This window comes from Phyllobates terribilis, unplaced genomic scaffold, assembly GCF_046119375.1.
Source record: "Phyllobates terribilis strain yellow unplaced genomic scaffold, ASM4611937v1 Scaffold_5__5_contigs__length_657084704, whole genome shotgun sequence".
Taxonomy (NCBI): domain Eukaryota; kingdom Metazoa; phylum Chordata; class Amphibia; order Anura; family Dendrobatidae; genus Phyllobates; species Phyllobates terribilis.
The window spans coordinates 594,326,124-594,344,767 of NW_027362765.1; the positions used below are offsets into that span (position 1 = coordinate 594,326,124).

Here is an 18,644-nt window from a genome sequence, read left to right on the forward strand (position 1 = left end):
CTTAATAAATTATATATATTATATATATTTCTTTGTTTTTGATATGTTTTTAACTATTATCACATAAAATGACATATTTTCGGGGGGTTTTTTAGTTTTTTTTAGCAAATTTAGTGAAAAATATGACCTTACATGCAACATTTTTTCAAAGAGAAACAAATTTTTACTAAAAAGAAAAAAACAAAATCCTTTTATTGACCATTCCAGCTCAAAGTTCACCAAGATACCTCAAAGTAATCGATAAGCTGCCATATAAAAAGCAATTCTGTCATTCTACTTGTCACATTTGGGTTTGCTGCAGATCACGTTCTTGGTTACAAATTTGTACAATATTCATTTTGTGGGAATTTTGGGTCAGATTGTGTAAAGTAGCTGAATCTACATTGGGTATAGTTTATTTGATTTCATAGAAAAGCCACAAAAATATAAAAATATTGTAAAATTGCTTAAATAGATTATTTTTTATTAATTTAAGGCATGGTTTTTCCTGGCCAGAACATCAGCTTCATAGCTGCAATATTTCTAATGTTGTTCAGTGGTTCTCTGTCAGACACATCACCTGTGTGCTCTGTAATACAAGGACTACCAGGTCTCAATGGACGGGATGGAAGAGACGGCATCCACGGATTAAAAGGAGATCCGGGTAAGAAATCTAGAGACACTAAAATTTGAAATGGTTACTCATCTTCTGTACTTCTTCTAGTTGAATATGTAAGACATAGTTCATAAAGCTTCATAAAAGTTCATTTAAAGAGATATTAGTTGGGTAGTAATCATCACTACTCTTAGTTTATTTGTTTATTTCTGTGCAGTAGGATTCATAAAAATAGTTACCGTAAATGTTATTATTTTCATTTGCAAGACAGATTGGAAAAACTAAGATATATTCTTGTTTAATATATTTTGAATATTGGTTGGTGAGTTTAGTCAGTTTTTACAGATACTCAAAGAAATTCTGAGCCTGTTTTATATAGTTTCCCTATTTTCCAACTTTCTCTTTATTGACTTACTAAAAATGTGTAATAAGCCACCTTATTTTTTTTGTTCTTTTGTTTTTTCTTCCTCTTCTTCAAAGACCTATAACTGTTTTATATTTCATTCAATGGAGCGGTAAGAGGTTTTTTTTTTTCAGACCGAGCAGCAGTTTTTATTGTTATAATTTAGGGGTGTATACTGTATGACACAGTGTTGATTTTTTTTATTGCATTTTTATTTCAAGACCATCCGTCACTGGAAATCTGCAAATCAGTTTTTTTGTTTTCTTTTTTAGCATTCAACATATACTGTATTTTAAATATTTTTATATTTTGATCGATCAGACTTGTGGACGTGGAGATTCCAAATACGTTTATTACTTTTTTATTTCTTTTTTATTAAAACTGGGAAAAGAGAGGTAATTTAAACGTTGATATTTTTAAAGTTTTTAAGGGACTTTAATCTGCATTGCTTTAATATATATTCTATATTAATGGTATATATAGTATAGTGTATGGCACAAATCGTATCCTTCTTTTAAGCTCAACGTATGCCTGCGCTTCAGGAGATTACCAAGATGGCAGTGATGGGGGCTTTCATGAGGCTGCATGATAATTAATTGGCCCATCACAACCATGTGGGAACGGTGGTCATCCGTATGAATCTGCATCAGCGATCTCACTATTTTATTGCAGCTTAAGAGTCTAATCTGACATATAGTGGCACCAACGAGCTACAATCGATGCTGTTTTGGGCAGATTTGGGCTGTGTATTATAGCTGGCATCTGCCCAGTATGAAGCGGGCACAGCTCCAAAGTCCACTCCATACACGTGCACTATGGCCATGACCTACATTCACGGATAGGTGTGTGAAGTAGTTAATGATATACAGTAATAGTAATGTGTTCAATATTATCCCTACAACATTCAATATCATAGAAGTTCTTTATTTGCAGAACATACTGATGCGAGATGTAATTTAGGAAAATGTCTTATAAATTATTTAATGCAAATTAATTCCTTCTCTGCTGTAATTAGAATCAAAAGAATAATATTTTTAACAGGAAAGTTTGATGTCATATTTGATGGAACATCATAAGTTTGAAGGTCACATATCCATGTAGCTAGATAGACAATATATAGATAAATGCCTCATATCTATCTATCTATCTATCTATCTATCTATCTATCTATCTATCTATTAATTAACAAATCCTTACATATGTCACCAACATCCAACCAGAATACTACTACTGTGATTCTTGTCAAATGATTGAAACAAACTCGCAACACCCTAGAAATGCACCATACTTCTTTTTGTGTCCTGCTTTCTTTGCACCAGGGCTGTATTTGGCATTCATGCTGCCCTAGGCCTTTAAGTGGCCATGCCCCCATACTGCCTCTTCTCTATATTGAACCCCACCTTTCTGGCTCCTCAGGCTGCCTCTTCTCTATGCTTACCCCTTCGTGCTGAACCTTCTACATACTAGGCCCTCCATGATGCCCAACTCTTTATATTGAGCCATCCATGCTGTCTCTTCCCCATACAAAGCCACCCATGCTGTCCCTTCTGCATATTGAGCCACCCGTGTTGGCTCTTCATGTTGCCACTTCTCCACACTGTGTCTCCCTTGCTGCCCCTTCTTCATACTGAGCACACTATGCTGGCCCCCACTCCCTGCAGAGCATGCTCGCATCTTCAATAATATTTGTGTCTTACAAAAACAAGTCGAAATGAGTGCCAGGTACCTCCAACCCCTGTGCCCCTCCAGAAAGATGCCAGTTTTGTTTTTGGTCTAGAAGAGATATAAAAAAAGTTCCTGTCAAGCTGGAAGCACCTTAGGCACCGGCCCTGTTCCTTCTGTGACTGAAAATTTTTAATAACAAGTGATTGCAAAGTCTTAAATACCCAAACTGATACCAATAAAAACTTTAACTTATCCCACAAACAAATCCAAATACAGCTCTGTTGGCAGAAAAAAAACAAAAAAACTTTTAGTTCTCAGAAAATGGTGACAAAAAACATTTTTTTAAATAAATGTATTCTTAGTGTATAAAAGTAGCAAAACATTAAAATCTATGTAAGTCTGGTATCCGGCTGGCACTTTGGACTGCTTCTGACCTCTGTTCTGGCAGTATCACATCTTTTTTGGTGTCTTTTAAGTGCACAAAAGCGTGATTTGTTTGCATACCTAAAAAAGATATACATTTTGTGTATAAATATATATTAATTCAGATTCGATACTCCAAGGAAAATGTCACAATAATTATTATAAAAATATAGTAGTTTATTGGTTTGTCCTCAAAAAGAATTATTGTAGCAAAATACAGAATATGTAAGTAGTTACAATGAAATAGTCCATTTGTCCACGATCAGTTCATTAGATTGGATGAAGGCAGTATCTCACCCATCTTTCCCTGTATGCTGTATTGAAGCCGTGTGACAGATGCTTGTCTGTGGCAGAGTAATAACTTAGGATCTAGCAGGGACAGGAGAATTTGTCAACCCCGGAGTGTGGACCCCCCATTATATTTCATGTGATATTACATACATGTTTCACATAGCAGTAATGAAAAGGTAGTTTTACGGCAACTCGTGAAATTGACTTAAAAAATAGCCTTTTTATTTGCACTATGGTCTCATGTTTTAAATTTTTTCAAAATAAAGGCTATTTTCTAAGTCAATTTCACGAGTTGCCGGATAACTACCCTTTCCTTACTGCCTAATGTCTCCCAAACGGGGATCTTTACAATCCGAGCACCGTGCCTCATGAGAAAGTGGACCGAGCAGGCTGACCCAGGTGAGCGGAAATATTTTTCTACATTACATGTTTCACATAGCACCTGCTGTGTCTATGTATGGAATTTTAAGCTTAAAGTTTGACTTTAACATCCAACTGGGCTACAATATATCACAAAAGTGAGTACACCCCTTACATTTTTGTAAATATTTTATTATATCTTTTCATGGGACAATACTGAAGACATATCACTTTGATACAATATAAACTAGTCAGTATACAGGTTGTATATTAGTGTAAAATTTGGTGTACCCTCTAAATAATTCAACACACAGCCATTAATGTCTAAACTGCTGGCAACAAAAGTGAGCACACCCCTAAGTAAAAATGGCCAAATTTTGCCCAATTAGCCATTTCCCTCCCTGGGGTTATGTGACTGATTAGTGTTACAAGGTCTCATGTGTGAATGGGGAGCTGGAGTGTTAAATTTGGTGTTATTGCTCTCACACTCTCTCATACTGGTCACTGGAAGTTTAGCATGGCACCTCATGGCAAAGAACTCTCTGAGGATCTGAAAAAAAATAATTGTTGCTTTACATAAATATGGCCTAGGCTATAAGAAGATTGCCAACACCCTGAAACTGAGCTGCAGCATGGTGGCCAAGATGATACAGCGGTTTAACAAGACAGTTTCCATTCAGAACTCGCCTTGCCACGGTTGACCAAAGAAGTTTAGTGCATGTGCTCGGCATCATATCTAGAGGTTGTCTTTTTAAAATATACGTATGAGTGCTGCTAGCATTTCTGCAGAGATTAAAGGGGTGGAGGGTCAGCCTGTCAGTGCTCAGACCATAGGCCGCACACTGCATCAAATTTTTGTGCATGGGCATTGTCCCAGAAGGAAGCATCTTCAAAAGATGGACAAGAAAGCCCGCAAAAACTTTGCTGAAAACAAGCAGACTAAGGACATGGATTACTGGAAACATGTCCTGTGGTCTGATGAGAGCAAGATAAACTTATTTGGTTCAGATGGTGTCACGTGTGTGTGTGGTGGCAACCAGGTGAGGAGTACAAAGACAAGTGTGTCTTGCCTACAGTCAAGCTTTGTGGTTGGAGTGTCATGGTCGGGGGCTGCATGAGTGCTGCTGGCTGTGGGGAGCTACAGTTTATTGAGAGAACAAGGAATGCCAGCATGTACTGTGACATACAGAAACAGAGCATGATTCTCTCCCTTCGGAAACTGAGCCGCAGGGTAGTATTCCAATATGATAATGATCCCAAACACACCTCCAAAACAACCATTGCCTTGCTAAAGAAACTGAGGGTAAAGGTGCTGGATTGGCCAAGCATGTCTCCAGACCTAAACTGAAGGTGGAGAAGCACAAGGTCTCTAACATCCACCAGCTCTGTGATGTCATCATGGAGGAGTGGTAGAGTATTCCAGTGGCCACCTGTGAAGCTCTAGTGAACTCCATGCCCAAGAGAGTTAAGGCAGTGCGTGAAAATAATTCTGGCCACGCCAAAAAATGACACTTTGCGCACAATTTAGCCATTTTCACTTAGGGGTGTACTCTCTTCTGTTGCCATTGGTTAAGACATTAATGGCTGTGTGTTGAGTTATTTAGAGGGCACACCAAATTTACACTGTTTTACAAGCTGTACACTGACTACTTTACATTGTATCAAAGTGTCATATTTACAGTGTTGTCCCATGAAAAGATATAATCTATTTACAAAAATGTGAGGGGTGTACTCACTTTTGTGAGATTCTGTAAGTGTTCAGAATAGTGATGAGTCAGCATGCTCGTTTAACCCTTTCACCGAGCATGCTTGGGTGCTTACCGAGTAGCTTCGGTGTGCTAATATATTATGTTCCAGTCCCTGTGTCTGCATGATTTACAGCTGTAAGCCAGCCTCAACACATGCAGGGATTGCGAGTTTGTTAGGAAATCCTCACATGAGATCATCTTACAGCCGTAAATAATGCACACGTAAGGACTGTAACATAATATATGAGCACGCAGAAGCTACTCGGTAAGCACCCGAGCTTGCTCAGAGAAAGGGTTAAACGACCATGCTCACTCATCACTAGTTCAGAAATATCATATGTATGTCAGCATACAGTGGGGAAAAAAAGTATTTAGTCAGCCACCAATTGTGCAAGTTCTCCCACTTAAAAAGATGACAGAGGCCTGTAATTGGCATCATAAGTAGACCTCAACTATGAGAGACAAAATGAGAAAACAAATCCTGAAAATCACATTGTCTCAATACTTTGTTATATATCCTTTGTTGGCAATGACAGAGGTCAAATGTTTTCTGTAAGTCTTCACAAGGTTGGCACACACTGTGGCTGGTATATTGGCCCATTCCTCCATGCAGATCTCCGCTAGAGCAGTTTTTTTTGGGGATGTCGCTGGGCAACACGGACTTTCAACTCCCTACAGAGGTTTTCTATAGGGTTTAGATCTGGAGACTGGCTAGGCCACTCCAGGACCTTGAAATGTTTCTTACGAAGCCACTCCTTTGTTGCCCTGGCAGTGTGCTTGGGATCATTGTCATGCTGAAAGACCCAGCCACCTTTCATCTTCAATGCCCTTGCTGATGGAAGGAAGTTTACACTCGAAATCTCACGATACATGGCTCCATTCATTCTTCCATGTACACGGACCAGTTGTCCTGGTCCCTTGACAGAGAAACAACCCCAAAGCATGATGTTGCCACCCCCATGCTTCACAGTAGGTATGGTATTCTTTGGATGCAACTCAGCATTCTTTCTCCTCCAAACATAACGAGTTGTGTTTCTACCAAACAGTTCTACTTTGGTTTCATCTGACCATATGACATTCTCCCAATACTCTTCTGGATCATCCAAATGCTCTCTAGCAAACTTCAGACGGGTCCTGACATGTAATGGCTTAAGCAGGGGGACACGTTTGGCACTGCAGGATCTGAGTCCCTGGCAGCGTAGTGTGTTACTGATGGTAGCCTGTGTAACGTTGGTCCCAGCTCTCTGCAAGTCATTCACTAGGTCCCCCCATGTGGTTATGGGATTTTTGCTCACCGTTCTTGAGATCATTTTGACCCCATGGGGTGAGATCTTGTGTGGAGCCCCAGATCGAGGGAGATTATCAGTGGTCTTATATGTCTTCCATTTTCTAATTATTGCTCCCACAGTTGATTTCTTCACACCAAGCTGCTTGCCTATTGCAGATTCAGTCTTCCCAGCCTGGTGCAGGGCTATAATTTTATTTCTGGTGTCCTTCGACAGCTCTTTGGTCTTCACCATAGTGGAGTTTGGAGTGTGACTGTTTGAGGTTGCGGACAGGTGTCTTTTATACCGATAACAAGTTCAAACAGGTGCCAGTACTACAGGTAATGAGTGGAGGACAGAGGAGCCTCTTAAAGAAGAAGTTACTGGTCTGTGAGAGCCAGAAATCTTCCTTGTTTGTAGGTGACCAAATACTTATTTTCCACCAAAATTTGAAAAAAATTTCTTTCCAAATCAGACAATGTGATTTTCAGGATTTGTTTTCTCAATTTTTCTCTCATAGTTGAGGTCTACCTATGATGTCAATTACAGGCCTCTCTCATCTTTTTAAGTGGGAGAACTTGCACAAGTGGTGGCTGACTAAATACTTTTTTTCCCCACTGTATGTATTCACTCCTTTTGTGATGAAGACCCTAAAAATTTCTGGTGCAAGCAATTACCTTCAAAAGTCACATGTGTTGTGTTATAAAAAAATATCCCAATCTCTGATGATCCCCTCACGCACCATTAAATCCATTATCATCCCCAAAACTCTCAGCCTGGGAAAGGAAGGCATTAATCAGAGAGCAGCACAGAGACGAAAGGTAACCCTGAAGGAGCTGCAGAGTTACCAAGCAGAAACTGGAGTACCTGTCCATGCAACCACAATAAGCCATACACTCCATAGAGATGGCCTTTATGGGAGAGTGGGCAGAAAAAAAGTCTTTATTTAACACAAAAATTGTAAAGATCTTTTTGAGTTTGCCAAAAGACATGTGACAGACTCCCTTCCTGTATGGGGGAAGGTGCTGTTGTCAGATGACACCAAAATGTAACTTTTTGGCCACCATGGTTAATGCTATTTCTGGCGCCAAACCAATATAGCTCATCACCCAAGAACACCATGCCCAAAGTGAAACATGTTCTTGGCAGCATCATGCTGTGGGGATGTTTTTTGTCAGCACAGACAGGAAAATGGATGGTATGAAATACAGGGCTAATTTTTGAGCTAAAACCTTTTTCAGTATGTCAGTGATTTGAGATTGTGGCAGAGGTTCACTTTCCATCAAGACAATGAGCCAAAGCATACACTTGGGTAGTTTAAGGGGAAATGTGTAAATGTTTTGGAGTGGCCTAGTCAAAGCCCAGACCTTAATTCCATTGAAGGTCTGTGGTCAGACTTGAAGATTGTTCTTCACCAGAGGAAACCACCTAACTTTAAGGAGCTGGAGCAGTTTTGCCTTGAGGAATGTGCAAAAATCTCAGTGTCACGCCGGGTGTGGGAAAGACTAGTGCAACACAGAGGGAAAAGGGAAAGGGAGCCCAGACATTAGGGAAAGGGGGAAGTGGAGACCTCATAGTCTGATCTGGCATCACCCTGTCTCAACTACTGTCCCTATATTGCCTCTTTAGCAATTGCCGCATGCATGCCTCGACCTACTCTCCCTGGCGTATGGCTACAGCTAGGGATAGGAGGAGATGAGCACTAGTCAACCTCCGCTAAACTCTATAGACAAGGGTGGACAAATCAGGGGAAATGGCTTAGCTTTAGATGAAGTCCAAATAAGCACAAGGCCTCAAGCTCCAGAGAGGACAAAGTACTGCTCCTGCTAAGCTTCACAAGTAGAAATGAGTATAACTGGCGACTCCCTCTCAGACACACCAGGTATACATACACCCACGCCAGAGAGCTAATTAGCAAGAGAGAGGTAGCAACTCAGTCCTAAAGACAGCCTCTTATCTAATAAGCTGTCTGCAATGCCAAACGTAGAGATCTCCTGCAACCCACTGCAGGGCGACTGTCCGTCACCTCTGACACACCCGTGACAGTACCCCCCCTCTACGAGTGACCTCCGGACACTATGAACTGGGTTTCTAAGGAAAAGAGAGGTGGAATGAGCGAATCAATCTGGGAGCATTCACCTCTGATGCTGAAACCCACATCCTCTCCTCTGGACCATAGCCTTTCCAGTGCACCAAGTATTGTAGAGAACGACGTTGGAGACGACAATATACTATCCTCTAAATCTGGAACTCCAGATTACCATCAACCATTACTGGGGCCGGTGGTAGAGGTGAGAGCTCAAGAGGTTCCACATACCTTTTGAGTAAGGACCTGTGGAACACATTGTGGACCTTAAGGGAGTCAGGAAGTTGAAGACGAAACGCTGCTGGGTTAATGATGGCAGTTATTTTATAGAGACCAATAAACCTAGGTCCCAGCTTCCAAGAAGGAACTTTCAATCTTATATTCCTGGTAGACAACCACACAAAGTCATTCACATTCAGGTCCGGACCTGGCAAGCGTTTTCTGTCAGCCATACGTTTATACCTATCTCCCATAGTCTTTAACTTACACAGAACACCCTGCCATACCGAGGAGAGTGACGAAGCAAACCGTTCCTCCTCAGGAACTCCTGAAGCTTCTACCCCCCACTGAAGGTACCAACTGTGGATGATAACCGTATGCACCGAAGAACGGTGACCTGCCAGTGGATTCTTGACGATGATTATTGATGGCAAATTCATCAATCCTCCTGATTTTCGGAGACGAAACACCTGAGGTTTGTCTTCAAGTTCTGATTGACACGCTCGGTCTGACCATTCGACTGAGGGTGGAAGGCAGAGGAAAAGGACAGCTGCACCCTCAGTCGAGAACAAAATGCCTTCCAGAACTTGGAAACAAACTGGGTACCCACGTTCGGACACCATATAGGAGGGAACCCCCATGAAGCTTCACAATCACATTTATGAACACCTGAGCAAGTGTCTTGGCATTGGGAAGTGCAGGTAATGCGATGAAGTGAGCCATACTTAACCTCTCTACCATGACCAAAACCACCATTTTGCCTGCAGAAACCGGTAGGTCAGTAATAAAATCCATGGACAAGTGTGTCCATGGCCTACTAGGGATAGGTAGCGGAAGAAGAGTACCAGACAGATTTGTATGCGAAACCTTAGAACACAAGCAAATACTACAAGCAGCTATGTGTTCAATTACATCCCGATGCAACCCCAGCCACCCAAAACGACGATAGAGGAGGTCCGCGGTTGCCTTACCCCCTGTATGCCCAGCAAGCACAGAGTTATGATGTTCCTTGATTACTTTGCGGTGCAGATCAGATGGTACATATAACTTTCCTGAAGGGCAGGAGACAGCGGCGTCCCCCTGAGCCTCCAACACATCACCCTCAAGTTCAGGATAAAGAGCCAAAATGACTACCCCTTTCGTAATATCAGGGCAGGATTCTCATGGTCACCACCATCAGGGAAGCTCCGGTACAAAGCATCAGTCTTGACATTTTTGACCACTGGACGGAAAGTGACAAAGTTGTACCTAGTAAAGAACAGGGACCATCTGGCTTGCCTAGGGTTGAGACGTTTAGCTGACTGGAGATATGACAGGTTCTTATGGTCAGTAATAACAGTAATAGGATGTACAGCCCTCTCCAAACAATGTCGCCATTCCTCAAACGCCAATTTGATCGCCAAAAGTTCCCTATTACCCACGTCATAATTTCTCTCTGCTGATGACAATTTTTTAGAAAAGAAGGCACATGGACACCATTTACCAGGGGACGAACCCTGAGACAACACAGCCCCAACTCCGACGTCTGAATCGTCGACCTCCACAATAAAGGGTTGAGAGAGTATAGGTGCAGTGGCAAAATTAGTCTTTAAGGAAGAAAAAGCCTAGAGGGAAGCATCCGACCATTTGGAAAAATCAGACCCCTTCTTAGTAGAGATGAGCGGTGTTCGACTCGAACTGTTCGCCAATCTCAAATTCGAGCTGTTTTGGGCAGTGTTCGAGCCGTTCAGCGAACACGAACAATTTGAAAAAAATTTGGCTGTTCGAGGTTATGTTCGATAACTGTTCGTGCACCAAAATCATAACTGGATTTTTTCTCAGTAATGCTGAAAATTAATGTTAATACGCAGTTTGAGTGTACAGCGGGGCGGGGGGAGGGGCAGGGGATGGATCTCTGCAGAAATAATGAAGATCTCCATTTTTTTTTCTCTTTCCCACATTTACAGTGGGGAGGTGCAATCTGTCAGCCTATCAACAGCGCACACACGGAGCGAACTGCTTTTTTTCACACAAGCAAGGGCATGTGTCATTGGCAGTGTATGTCACATGTCCTTGCCCTATAAGACCCAGCCATTTTCACCATCGCCACCATTTTCTCACTGCTGCAGCTGCATGTTAGACGGCACCGCTGTTGCTGTGCGCTATACTTTCAGTGTTAATTTCAAGCCAATTTTCGCACAAATCTACAGATAGCTTGGGAGTAGGGAATAGTTGTGATTGCAGTCCTTTTGAGGACTAGGTTATATTATTTCCTACGACTTTTATCAGGCAGGTCTGTGGTCTTAAATAGATAGGTTGGAAGTAAAGACTAATTGTAATTGCAGTCCTTTTGAGGGCTAGGTTAAATCAGTTCCTATCACTTTTTGCCAGGCAGGTCTGTGCCAGTGCTGTGCAAGTTTTTTTCATAGCATTTGGCTAAATCTAGCAAAGCAAATCCTTTTTGGCCTCTTGCAGTGTGTGTTAGTCAGTGGAGTAGCATATCTGTGTTGCAAGCTACACCACCTGTGTATAGAATACAATTGTTTTGACTGCACCTAGTGAAGTAAAACCTTTTGGGCATAGCATCATTCTATTAGTCCATCTATACTAAACTCCACCAGGTTGCAAATTCAAAATAATTTTCATCTGCATCTAGCTCTGAAAAAAATATTTCGGCTTGTAGCAGTGTGAGGGACTTTTTCTATTAGTCCATCTATACTAACCTCCACCAGGTTGCAAATTAAATATAATTTTTATCTGCATCTAGCTCTGAAAAAATATTTCAGCTTGTAGCAGTGTGTGGGACTTGTTCTATTAGTCCATCTATACTAACCTCCACCAAGTTGCAAATTCAATATCATTTTTATCTGCATCTAGCTCTGAAAAAATATTTCGGCTTGTAGCAGTGTGTGGGACTTGTTCTATTAGTCCATCTATACTAACCTCCACCAGGTTGCAAATTCAATATAATTTTTATCTGCATCTAGCTCTGAAAAAATATTTGGCCTTCTAGCAGTGTGTGAGACTTGTTCTATTAGTCCATCTATACTGACCTCCATCAGGTTGCAAACTGAATATAATTTTTTTCTGCATCTACCTCTGAAAAAATATTTGGGCTTCTAGCAGTGTGTGGGACTTGTTCTATTAGTCCATCTATACTGACCTCCATCAGGTTGCAAATTGAATATAACATTTTTCTGCATCTAGCTCTGAAAAAATATTTGGCCTTCTAGCAGTGTGTGAGACTTCGTCTATTAGTCCATCTATACTGACCTCCACCTGGTTTCAAATTCAATATAATTTTTATCTGCATCTAGCTCTGAAAAAATAGTTGGGCTTCGGCTTGTAGCAGTGTGTGGGACTTATACTGTTAGTCCATCTATACTAACCTCCACCTGGTTTCAAATTCAATATAATTTTTATCTGCATCTAGCTCTGAAAAAACGTTGGGCTTCGGCTTGTAGCAGTGTGTGGGACTTGTTCTATTTGTCCATCTATACTAACCTCCACCTGGTTTCAAATTCAATATAATTTTTATCTGCATCTAGCTCTGAAAAAATTGTTGGGCTTCGGCTTATAGCAGTGTGTGAGACTTGTTCTATTTGTCCATCTATACTAACCTCCACCAGGTTGCAAATTCAAAATAATTTTTATCTACATCTAGCTCTGAAAAAATATTTCGGCTTGGGCTTGTAGCAGTGTGTGGGACTTGTTCTATTAGTCCATCTATACTAACCTCCACCAGGTTGCAAATTCAAAATAATTTTTATCTGCATCTAGCTCTGAAAAAATATTTGGGCTTCTAGCAGTGTGTGGGACTTGTTCTATTAGTCCATCTATACTGACCTCCATCAGGTTGCAAATTGAATATAACATTTTTCTGCATCTAGCTCTGAAAAAATATTTGGCCTGCTAGCAGTGTGTGAAACTTGTTCTACTAGTCCATCTATACTGAACTCCATCAGGTTGCAAATTGAATATAACATTTTTCTGCATCTAGCTCTGAAAAAATATTTGGCCTTCTAGCAGTGTGTGAGACTTGGTCTATTAGTCCAACTATACTAACCTCCACCTGGTTTCAAATTCAATATAATTTTTATCTGCATCTAGCTCTGAAAAAATAGTTGGGCTTCGGCTTGTAGCAGTGTGTGGGACTTATTCTATTAGTCCATCTATACTAACCTCCACCTGGTTTCAAATTCAATATAATTTTTATCTGCATCTAGCTCTGAAAAAATAGTTGGGCTTCGGCTTGTAGCAGTGTGTGGGACTTGTTCTATTTGTCCATCTATACTAACCTCCACCTGGTTTCAAATTCAATATAATTTTTATCTGCATCTAGCTCTGAAAAAATAGTTGGGCTTCGGCTTGTAGCAGTGTGTGGGACTTGTTCTATTTGTCCATCTATACTAACCTCCACCAGGTTGCAAATTCAATATAATTTTTATCTGCATCTAGCTCTGAAAAAATATTTGGGCTTCGGCTTGTAGCAGTGAGTGGGACTTGTTCTATTAGTCCATCTATACTAACCTCCACCAGGTTGCAAATTCAAAATAATTTTTAGCTGCATCTTGCCTGGAAAATAATTTTGGGCATAGTAGCAGTGTGTGGTACTCATTGTATTAGGCCATCGATACCAAGCTCCACCAGCGTTGAAATTAATAATAATTTTTAGCTGCATCTTGCCTGTAAAAAATTTTTCTTCCCAATAGTGGTAGCAATAGAAATATGGGGCACGCTCCTGGCTAACAAAAATATACGCTTCATAACAAAAAACACCAGCCTAGCGCACTGCATTAATAAGATGGCATCATCATCTCTCCCAGTGCTAGGCCTACTACGCTGGCTAGCATTCCTGTGCCTAAAACACAATGTATGGGTCTGCGATAGCCCCGATGCTGAGGGGTCTAAAGCTGCTGCTAACGCTTTATCACAATTCAATTGACAGATTTTCACAGAGCTCTTCCCCAACGCCCACCCATCGGGCAACAGTTGCCCACCCTCCCTATGGGATCTAGTGGCAAATAGTTGATGCCAATAATCAGAGCGTCAGTTTCCCCGTCGACGTGGCAAGCATACGGTAAGGCATGGGAAGAGTGGACTCGACTAGTAGCAGGCAGACGGGTTGACCAATGTGAACAAGCCAGATCACAAGTCACCATAGATTTTCTCCACCAGCTAATGATGAGGGGCATATCAGGGGCGCCAGCACAGCGGTGTCTGACCGAAGTAGCATTTCACTTCCAACTACTGAATTGGGGAGATGTGACAAAGATTCATCATCAGACAATCCATAAAAGGGTGGAAAAGGGGTCAGCCTAATCAGGAGTGTAGACGTCCCGTCCCGTGTCACTAAAACTGATTTATCACATCATATCCCTAACACCATTAACATGACACTCACAATTTGAAGCAACACTACTGTCTACTGCATTTGCGATCGTCTTCTTCGGGGCGCTATGCATAAGCGAATTAGTCCCTCAATCCAAAATTACCACCAGTGGAGGCTTATTACACCAGGACGTAGTCATAGCCAATAATGCAATACGTCTACACATACGCCAATCGAAAACGGTTCCAGCGGGCAGGGGCACTTGGGTACTTCTACAACCCACAAACGGTACACTGAGTCGGGTAACAATAGTAAAAACATATATAACCATCAGATCACAAAGTAATTTCTTCCTATCACACATTGATGGAACGCCATTATCAAGATACCAGTTCCAAGCTATATTTAATAAATGCATAACATCGGCAAGGAACCACCCCAAAGATTAAGGGACACACTCATTCCGCATAGGCGCGGCCACGGAAGCAGCAAGAGCAGGACTGTCAGAAACGGAAGTTCAGAGGATAGGGAGATGGCGATCCACGTGTTTGGCAAGATACATAAGACCGGACTTGTTATCCTAACGTGGTTTCTTTCTTATACAGGTGACGCTAAGCCAACAGTGTGGGTGATAGGCCACTCGTATATATATTGGGCAGAAAAAAGGGCGAAAGTCCGCCCAGGTGGAAGGAAATTAGAGTTTCATAACACATATTTCAACTGGAGAGGTATTAGAGGCCTGCTATGGCAACAGGTACTAATGGAGGTAATCAAGGTAGGGAGAGAGGCAAGAGGTCCGGTCATCTTAGTTATACAAGCCCGGGGAAACGGTCATCACAAGAGCGCATAACTAATGGCAATAATGAAACAAGACACTGAGCGCTTCAGAGAATTTTTCACAAAACTAACTATAGTATGGTTAGAGATTGTGCCGATAGCGGTATGGCAAGGTGCGCGAGACATCACGGCCATCGAACGGACAAGGTGGGTAATAAATATTCGGATAGCAAAATTTAGAAGGGACAGAGGCAGTGTAGTGATACAACACCGACAACTGGAAGGAGATAAAGCAGGCCTCATACGGCCCGACGGTGTTCACTTAATGGATATTGGTCTGGACATTTTCCTGTCAGGACTCCAGGACTGAGTGGAACAAGCGTTAAGAGTGATGGATGGGGGTCAGAGTCCTGCATATGAGTACGCAGGATCCTCCATGGCCTGGAAATAGAAAGGACATGTTGAAGAGTTACACTTGTTGGCCAACTTGCCGGTGTGGAGACCCAGGGCATGCTGCAACAAGCTGAATTATTTTAGAAATAAAATGCCTTTCTAATGGAATGAGTATAAAGAGTTAATAAAGCTGTGACCGATCCTCACCCGTCCAGTTGTAAGAGTTATATTATTGTATTGTCAAGGAAAGGGGGGCGGTAGGGCGGCTGAGCGTCTGGGTTTGGTTGGGGGTCCCCACAGTCTGCCTAATTCTTATTAGATACACAGGCGGTGCAGCTTGCTTCGCAGTTGGGCTACTACGCCCAAAGTATTGCCTAGGCTAGATGCAGTTAAAAATTCTACGCTGACTAGCAGACACTGAAGCTTTGGAGCAGACCTCTGAGTAAACAGCTCTTCAGACTCAACCATCTGTGTTACCCCAAGCCATAATGTATGTAGTTTCTTACAGTTAAAAGGAGGGGGAGTGACCCAACCCACCTGGAATTGACGATGCCAACGACACGTAAAACACAGCAAGGGGACTGCAAAAAGAGTCTCCATTTTTTTCAAAAATTGTGGCACAGACACCACTTAAGTTGCATCAATTGCCCCAGAGTTGCTTAAAACGGTTGGTGAGGTGATTTTACCAAATCCTCAAGCTTTTAGTCTCCCCAGGATGACACAGGGGTAAAAAAGTCCTTGCGGATCCATGATTTGTTAATCTTTATGAACGTGGGTCTGTCTACATTGTCAGTGGACAGCCGCGTGCGCTTATCTGTCAGCACACCACCAGCAGCGCTGAACACACGTTCAGAGAGAACGCTGGCTGCAGGGCATGACAAGATCTCCAAGGCGTGAGTGGCGAGCTCTGGCCATTTTTCCAGATTGGAAGCCCAAAATGAGCAAGGGTCCAGTGACACAGTCATAGCTTCGATGTTCACTTGGAGATACTCCTGTACCATCCTCTCTAGGCGTTGACTATGTGTCAGACTTCTTGTCTCCTGTGGTCTTGCAAAGGATGGTCTAAAAAAGTGGTGAAATATTCCACAAAATTGCTGTTACCAGCAGATACTGTATTACTGTTATGGTTTGAGTGATGAAGACTCGACAGTTCCACGGTTTGCAAGTTAGAACTGTGAGATTCACTACTTGCACCACTGGTGTTTTGTGGAAAAGCACATGTAAGATTCTGCAACAGCCTCTGCTGATACTCCTGCACGCATGAATCCCTTTCTATGGCAGGAATTATTTCGGCAAATTTACTTTTGTACCGGGGATCTAAGAGTGTGGCAACCCAGTAGTCGGGATTACTTCGAATTCTGACAATCCGAGGGTCATGTTGCAGGTAGTGCAGCAAGAAGGCACTCATGTGTCTTGCGCATCCAGGAGGACCAAGTCCTTGTTGTGTTGGTAGCGAGGTAAGAATCATGCTTCCTTCCTCTGCCCTCTCCCCCCAACCTTGCACAACAGAAATGTGATCAAGGTCTCCCTCATCTGATGAGTCTTACATGCCCATCGCTAGTTCGTCCTCCACTTCTTCCTTGGCTCCTGCACCTTCCTCAACAGTTTGGCTGCTACCATGCGCCCTGGTTAATCCCTCTCCCCCACCCTCCCATGCCTGCCACCTTGGTGCTGCCGACCGTCTGGACCTTGGAAATGTTATCCCTTCCACATACGACTCCTCCTCTACTTCCTCCACCTCCTCTTGTCCCACCACCAGACTCTGAATTCTGTTTAACGTGTGCTCCAGCATGTAAATCACAAGAATAGTCATGCTGATAATGGCATCGTCGTCAGCACTAAACATCTTCGTCGCCATTTCAAAACTGTGCAGAAGGGTGTGTGGCGCCCCTGAGGGTTCAGTCGCCACAGAGGTACTGCATCTCACCCAGAGGTGTGGTATCTCACCCTCAGGTAAGGAAGGATTATTGATCGGGACCTTAACACCTGCATCCAACACATACCCGCAGTGGGGGTAGAGCGAGATTGCTCCTAAGGGAGAGCACAGTCCCAGGTCCCTAGCTGGTGGGAGAGTCCTATGTAGTGGGTGTGGGTGGAGAAAGCAGCTTAGGGGAGCACATGACAGGGAGAGTATAAATAGGAAGCCATCTAAGAAAGAGCAAGCCAAGTCAGAGGAGGAGAAGTGACAGGAGCAGAGGCTCTGCATGAGCTCTGCTCCGGAGGCGGGCCTAGCCTGGGAGGCTCAGGACTGAAGGAGAGAAGAGAGGAGTGGGAGCAGGAAGGCTCCAGGAACCGAAGGGACCCTAGGGATACGGGCCGTGCAGAAGGCCACCCGTACCCCCGCTGCTACCAGGAGGTAGAGGGGTCAGGCCAGATAAGGGGAACCGGTCCCTCAACTAGCGGAGAAACAGCAAGGCTCAACTAGAAACCGGAGGCTGCAGCATTTCATGTACTGCAGGCCAAAGTCAACACCAGTCTCACTAAGAAGGTAGCCACATAGATCCCAGGGGATGGAACACACGTCGCCCGCCAAGGCCCGAGGATACCGGATAGAAGTGTCACTGGGTGTGAGGTGCAGGGAGAAGGCCAGAGAAAGGACACGCAGAAGGAGGTCCTGCTAAGTACTCCGGAGCTATCTGGGGGTGGACTGAGCTCCTCACTGAGTACGCACAGCACAACGGGGGAGATTGCTCTGGTACCTGTAAACTGGACTGCAACAACTGTGAGTAAAGATCTTGGGACTGCATCACACGGACTCTGTGTTCATTACTGACTCCCTGCACTATAACCACGATCATCCACCCACACTGCCCTGAAGCTACACTCTTCCTGTGGGGAGTAATAATACCATTGCTGCAAAACCACCAGCTTCAGAGGGCTGTTCCGCAGCGGCGGCCCCTTGGGCCGCACTCCACAGGTGGCGTAGTCGGACATTATAAAACCCATATATACAAATTACCCTTGGATTGACCGCCCTGGGTCACGGACCAGGTCGCCGCCACAGTGACTACAACCCCCAGCATCTACCGGCCCGGCTCTGGGTACCCCACGGCCCAGGGGGCGCGTCAACTTCATAGGTCCCTGATCTGAGACCACTCCTGCAGCGTG

The 18,644-nt window shown here is 43.1% G+C and overlaps 1 protein-coding gene across 2 annotated transcripts in view; it reads left to right on the plus strand.

The window, feature by feature from the left end:
- The first annotated feature begins 239 nt into the window (after positions 1 to 239).
- Positions 240 to 18,644, plus strand: part of LOC141273719 (pulmonary surfactant-associated protein D-like) — a 143,450-nt gene continuing 125,045 nt past the window's right edge. The window contains exons 1-2 of one of the 2 annotated variants that reach the window (XM_073685992.1): positions 240 to 387; positions 476 to 643. In XM_073685992.1, coding sequence (XP_073542093.1) covers positions 478 to 643 — 166 coding nt within the window. In that variant the 5' untranslated portion in view covers positions 240 to 387; positions 476 to 477. Of the gene's footprint in view, positions 644 to 18,644 lie in introns of both variants that reach the window. The other variant, XM_073685993.1, reaches the window with a different exon arrangement.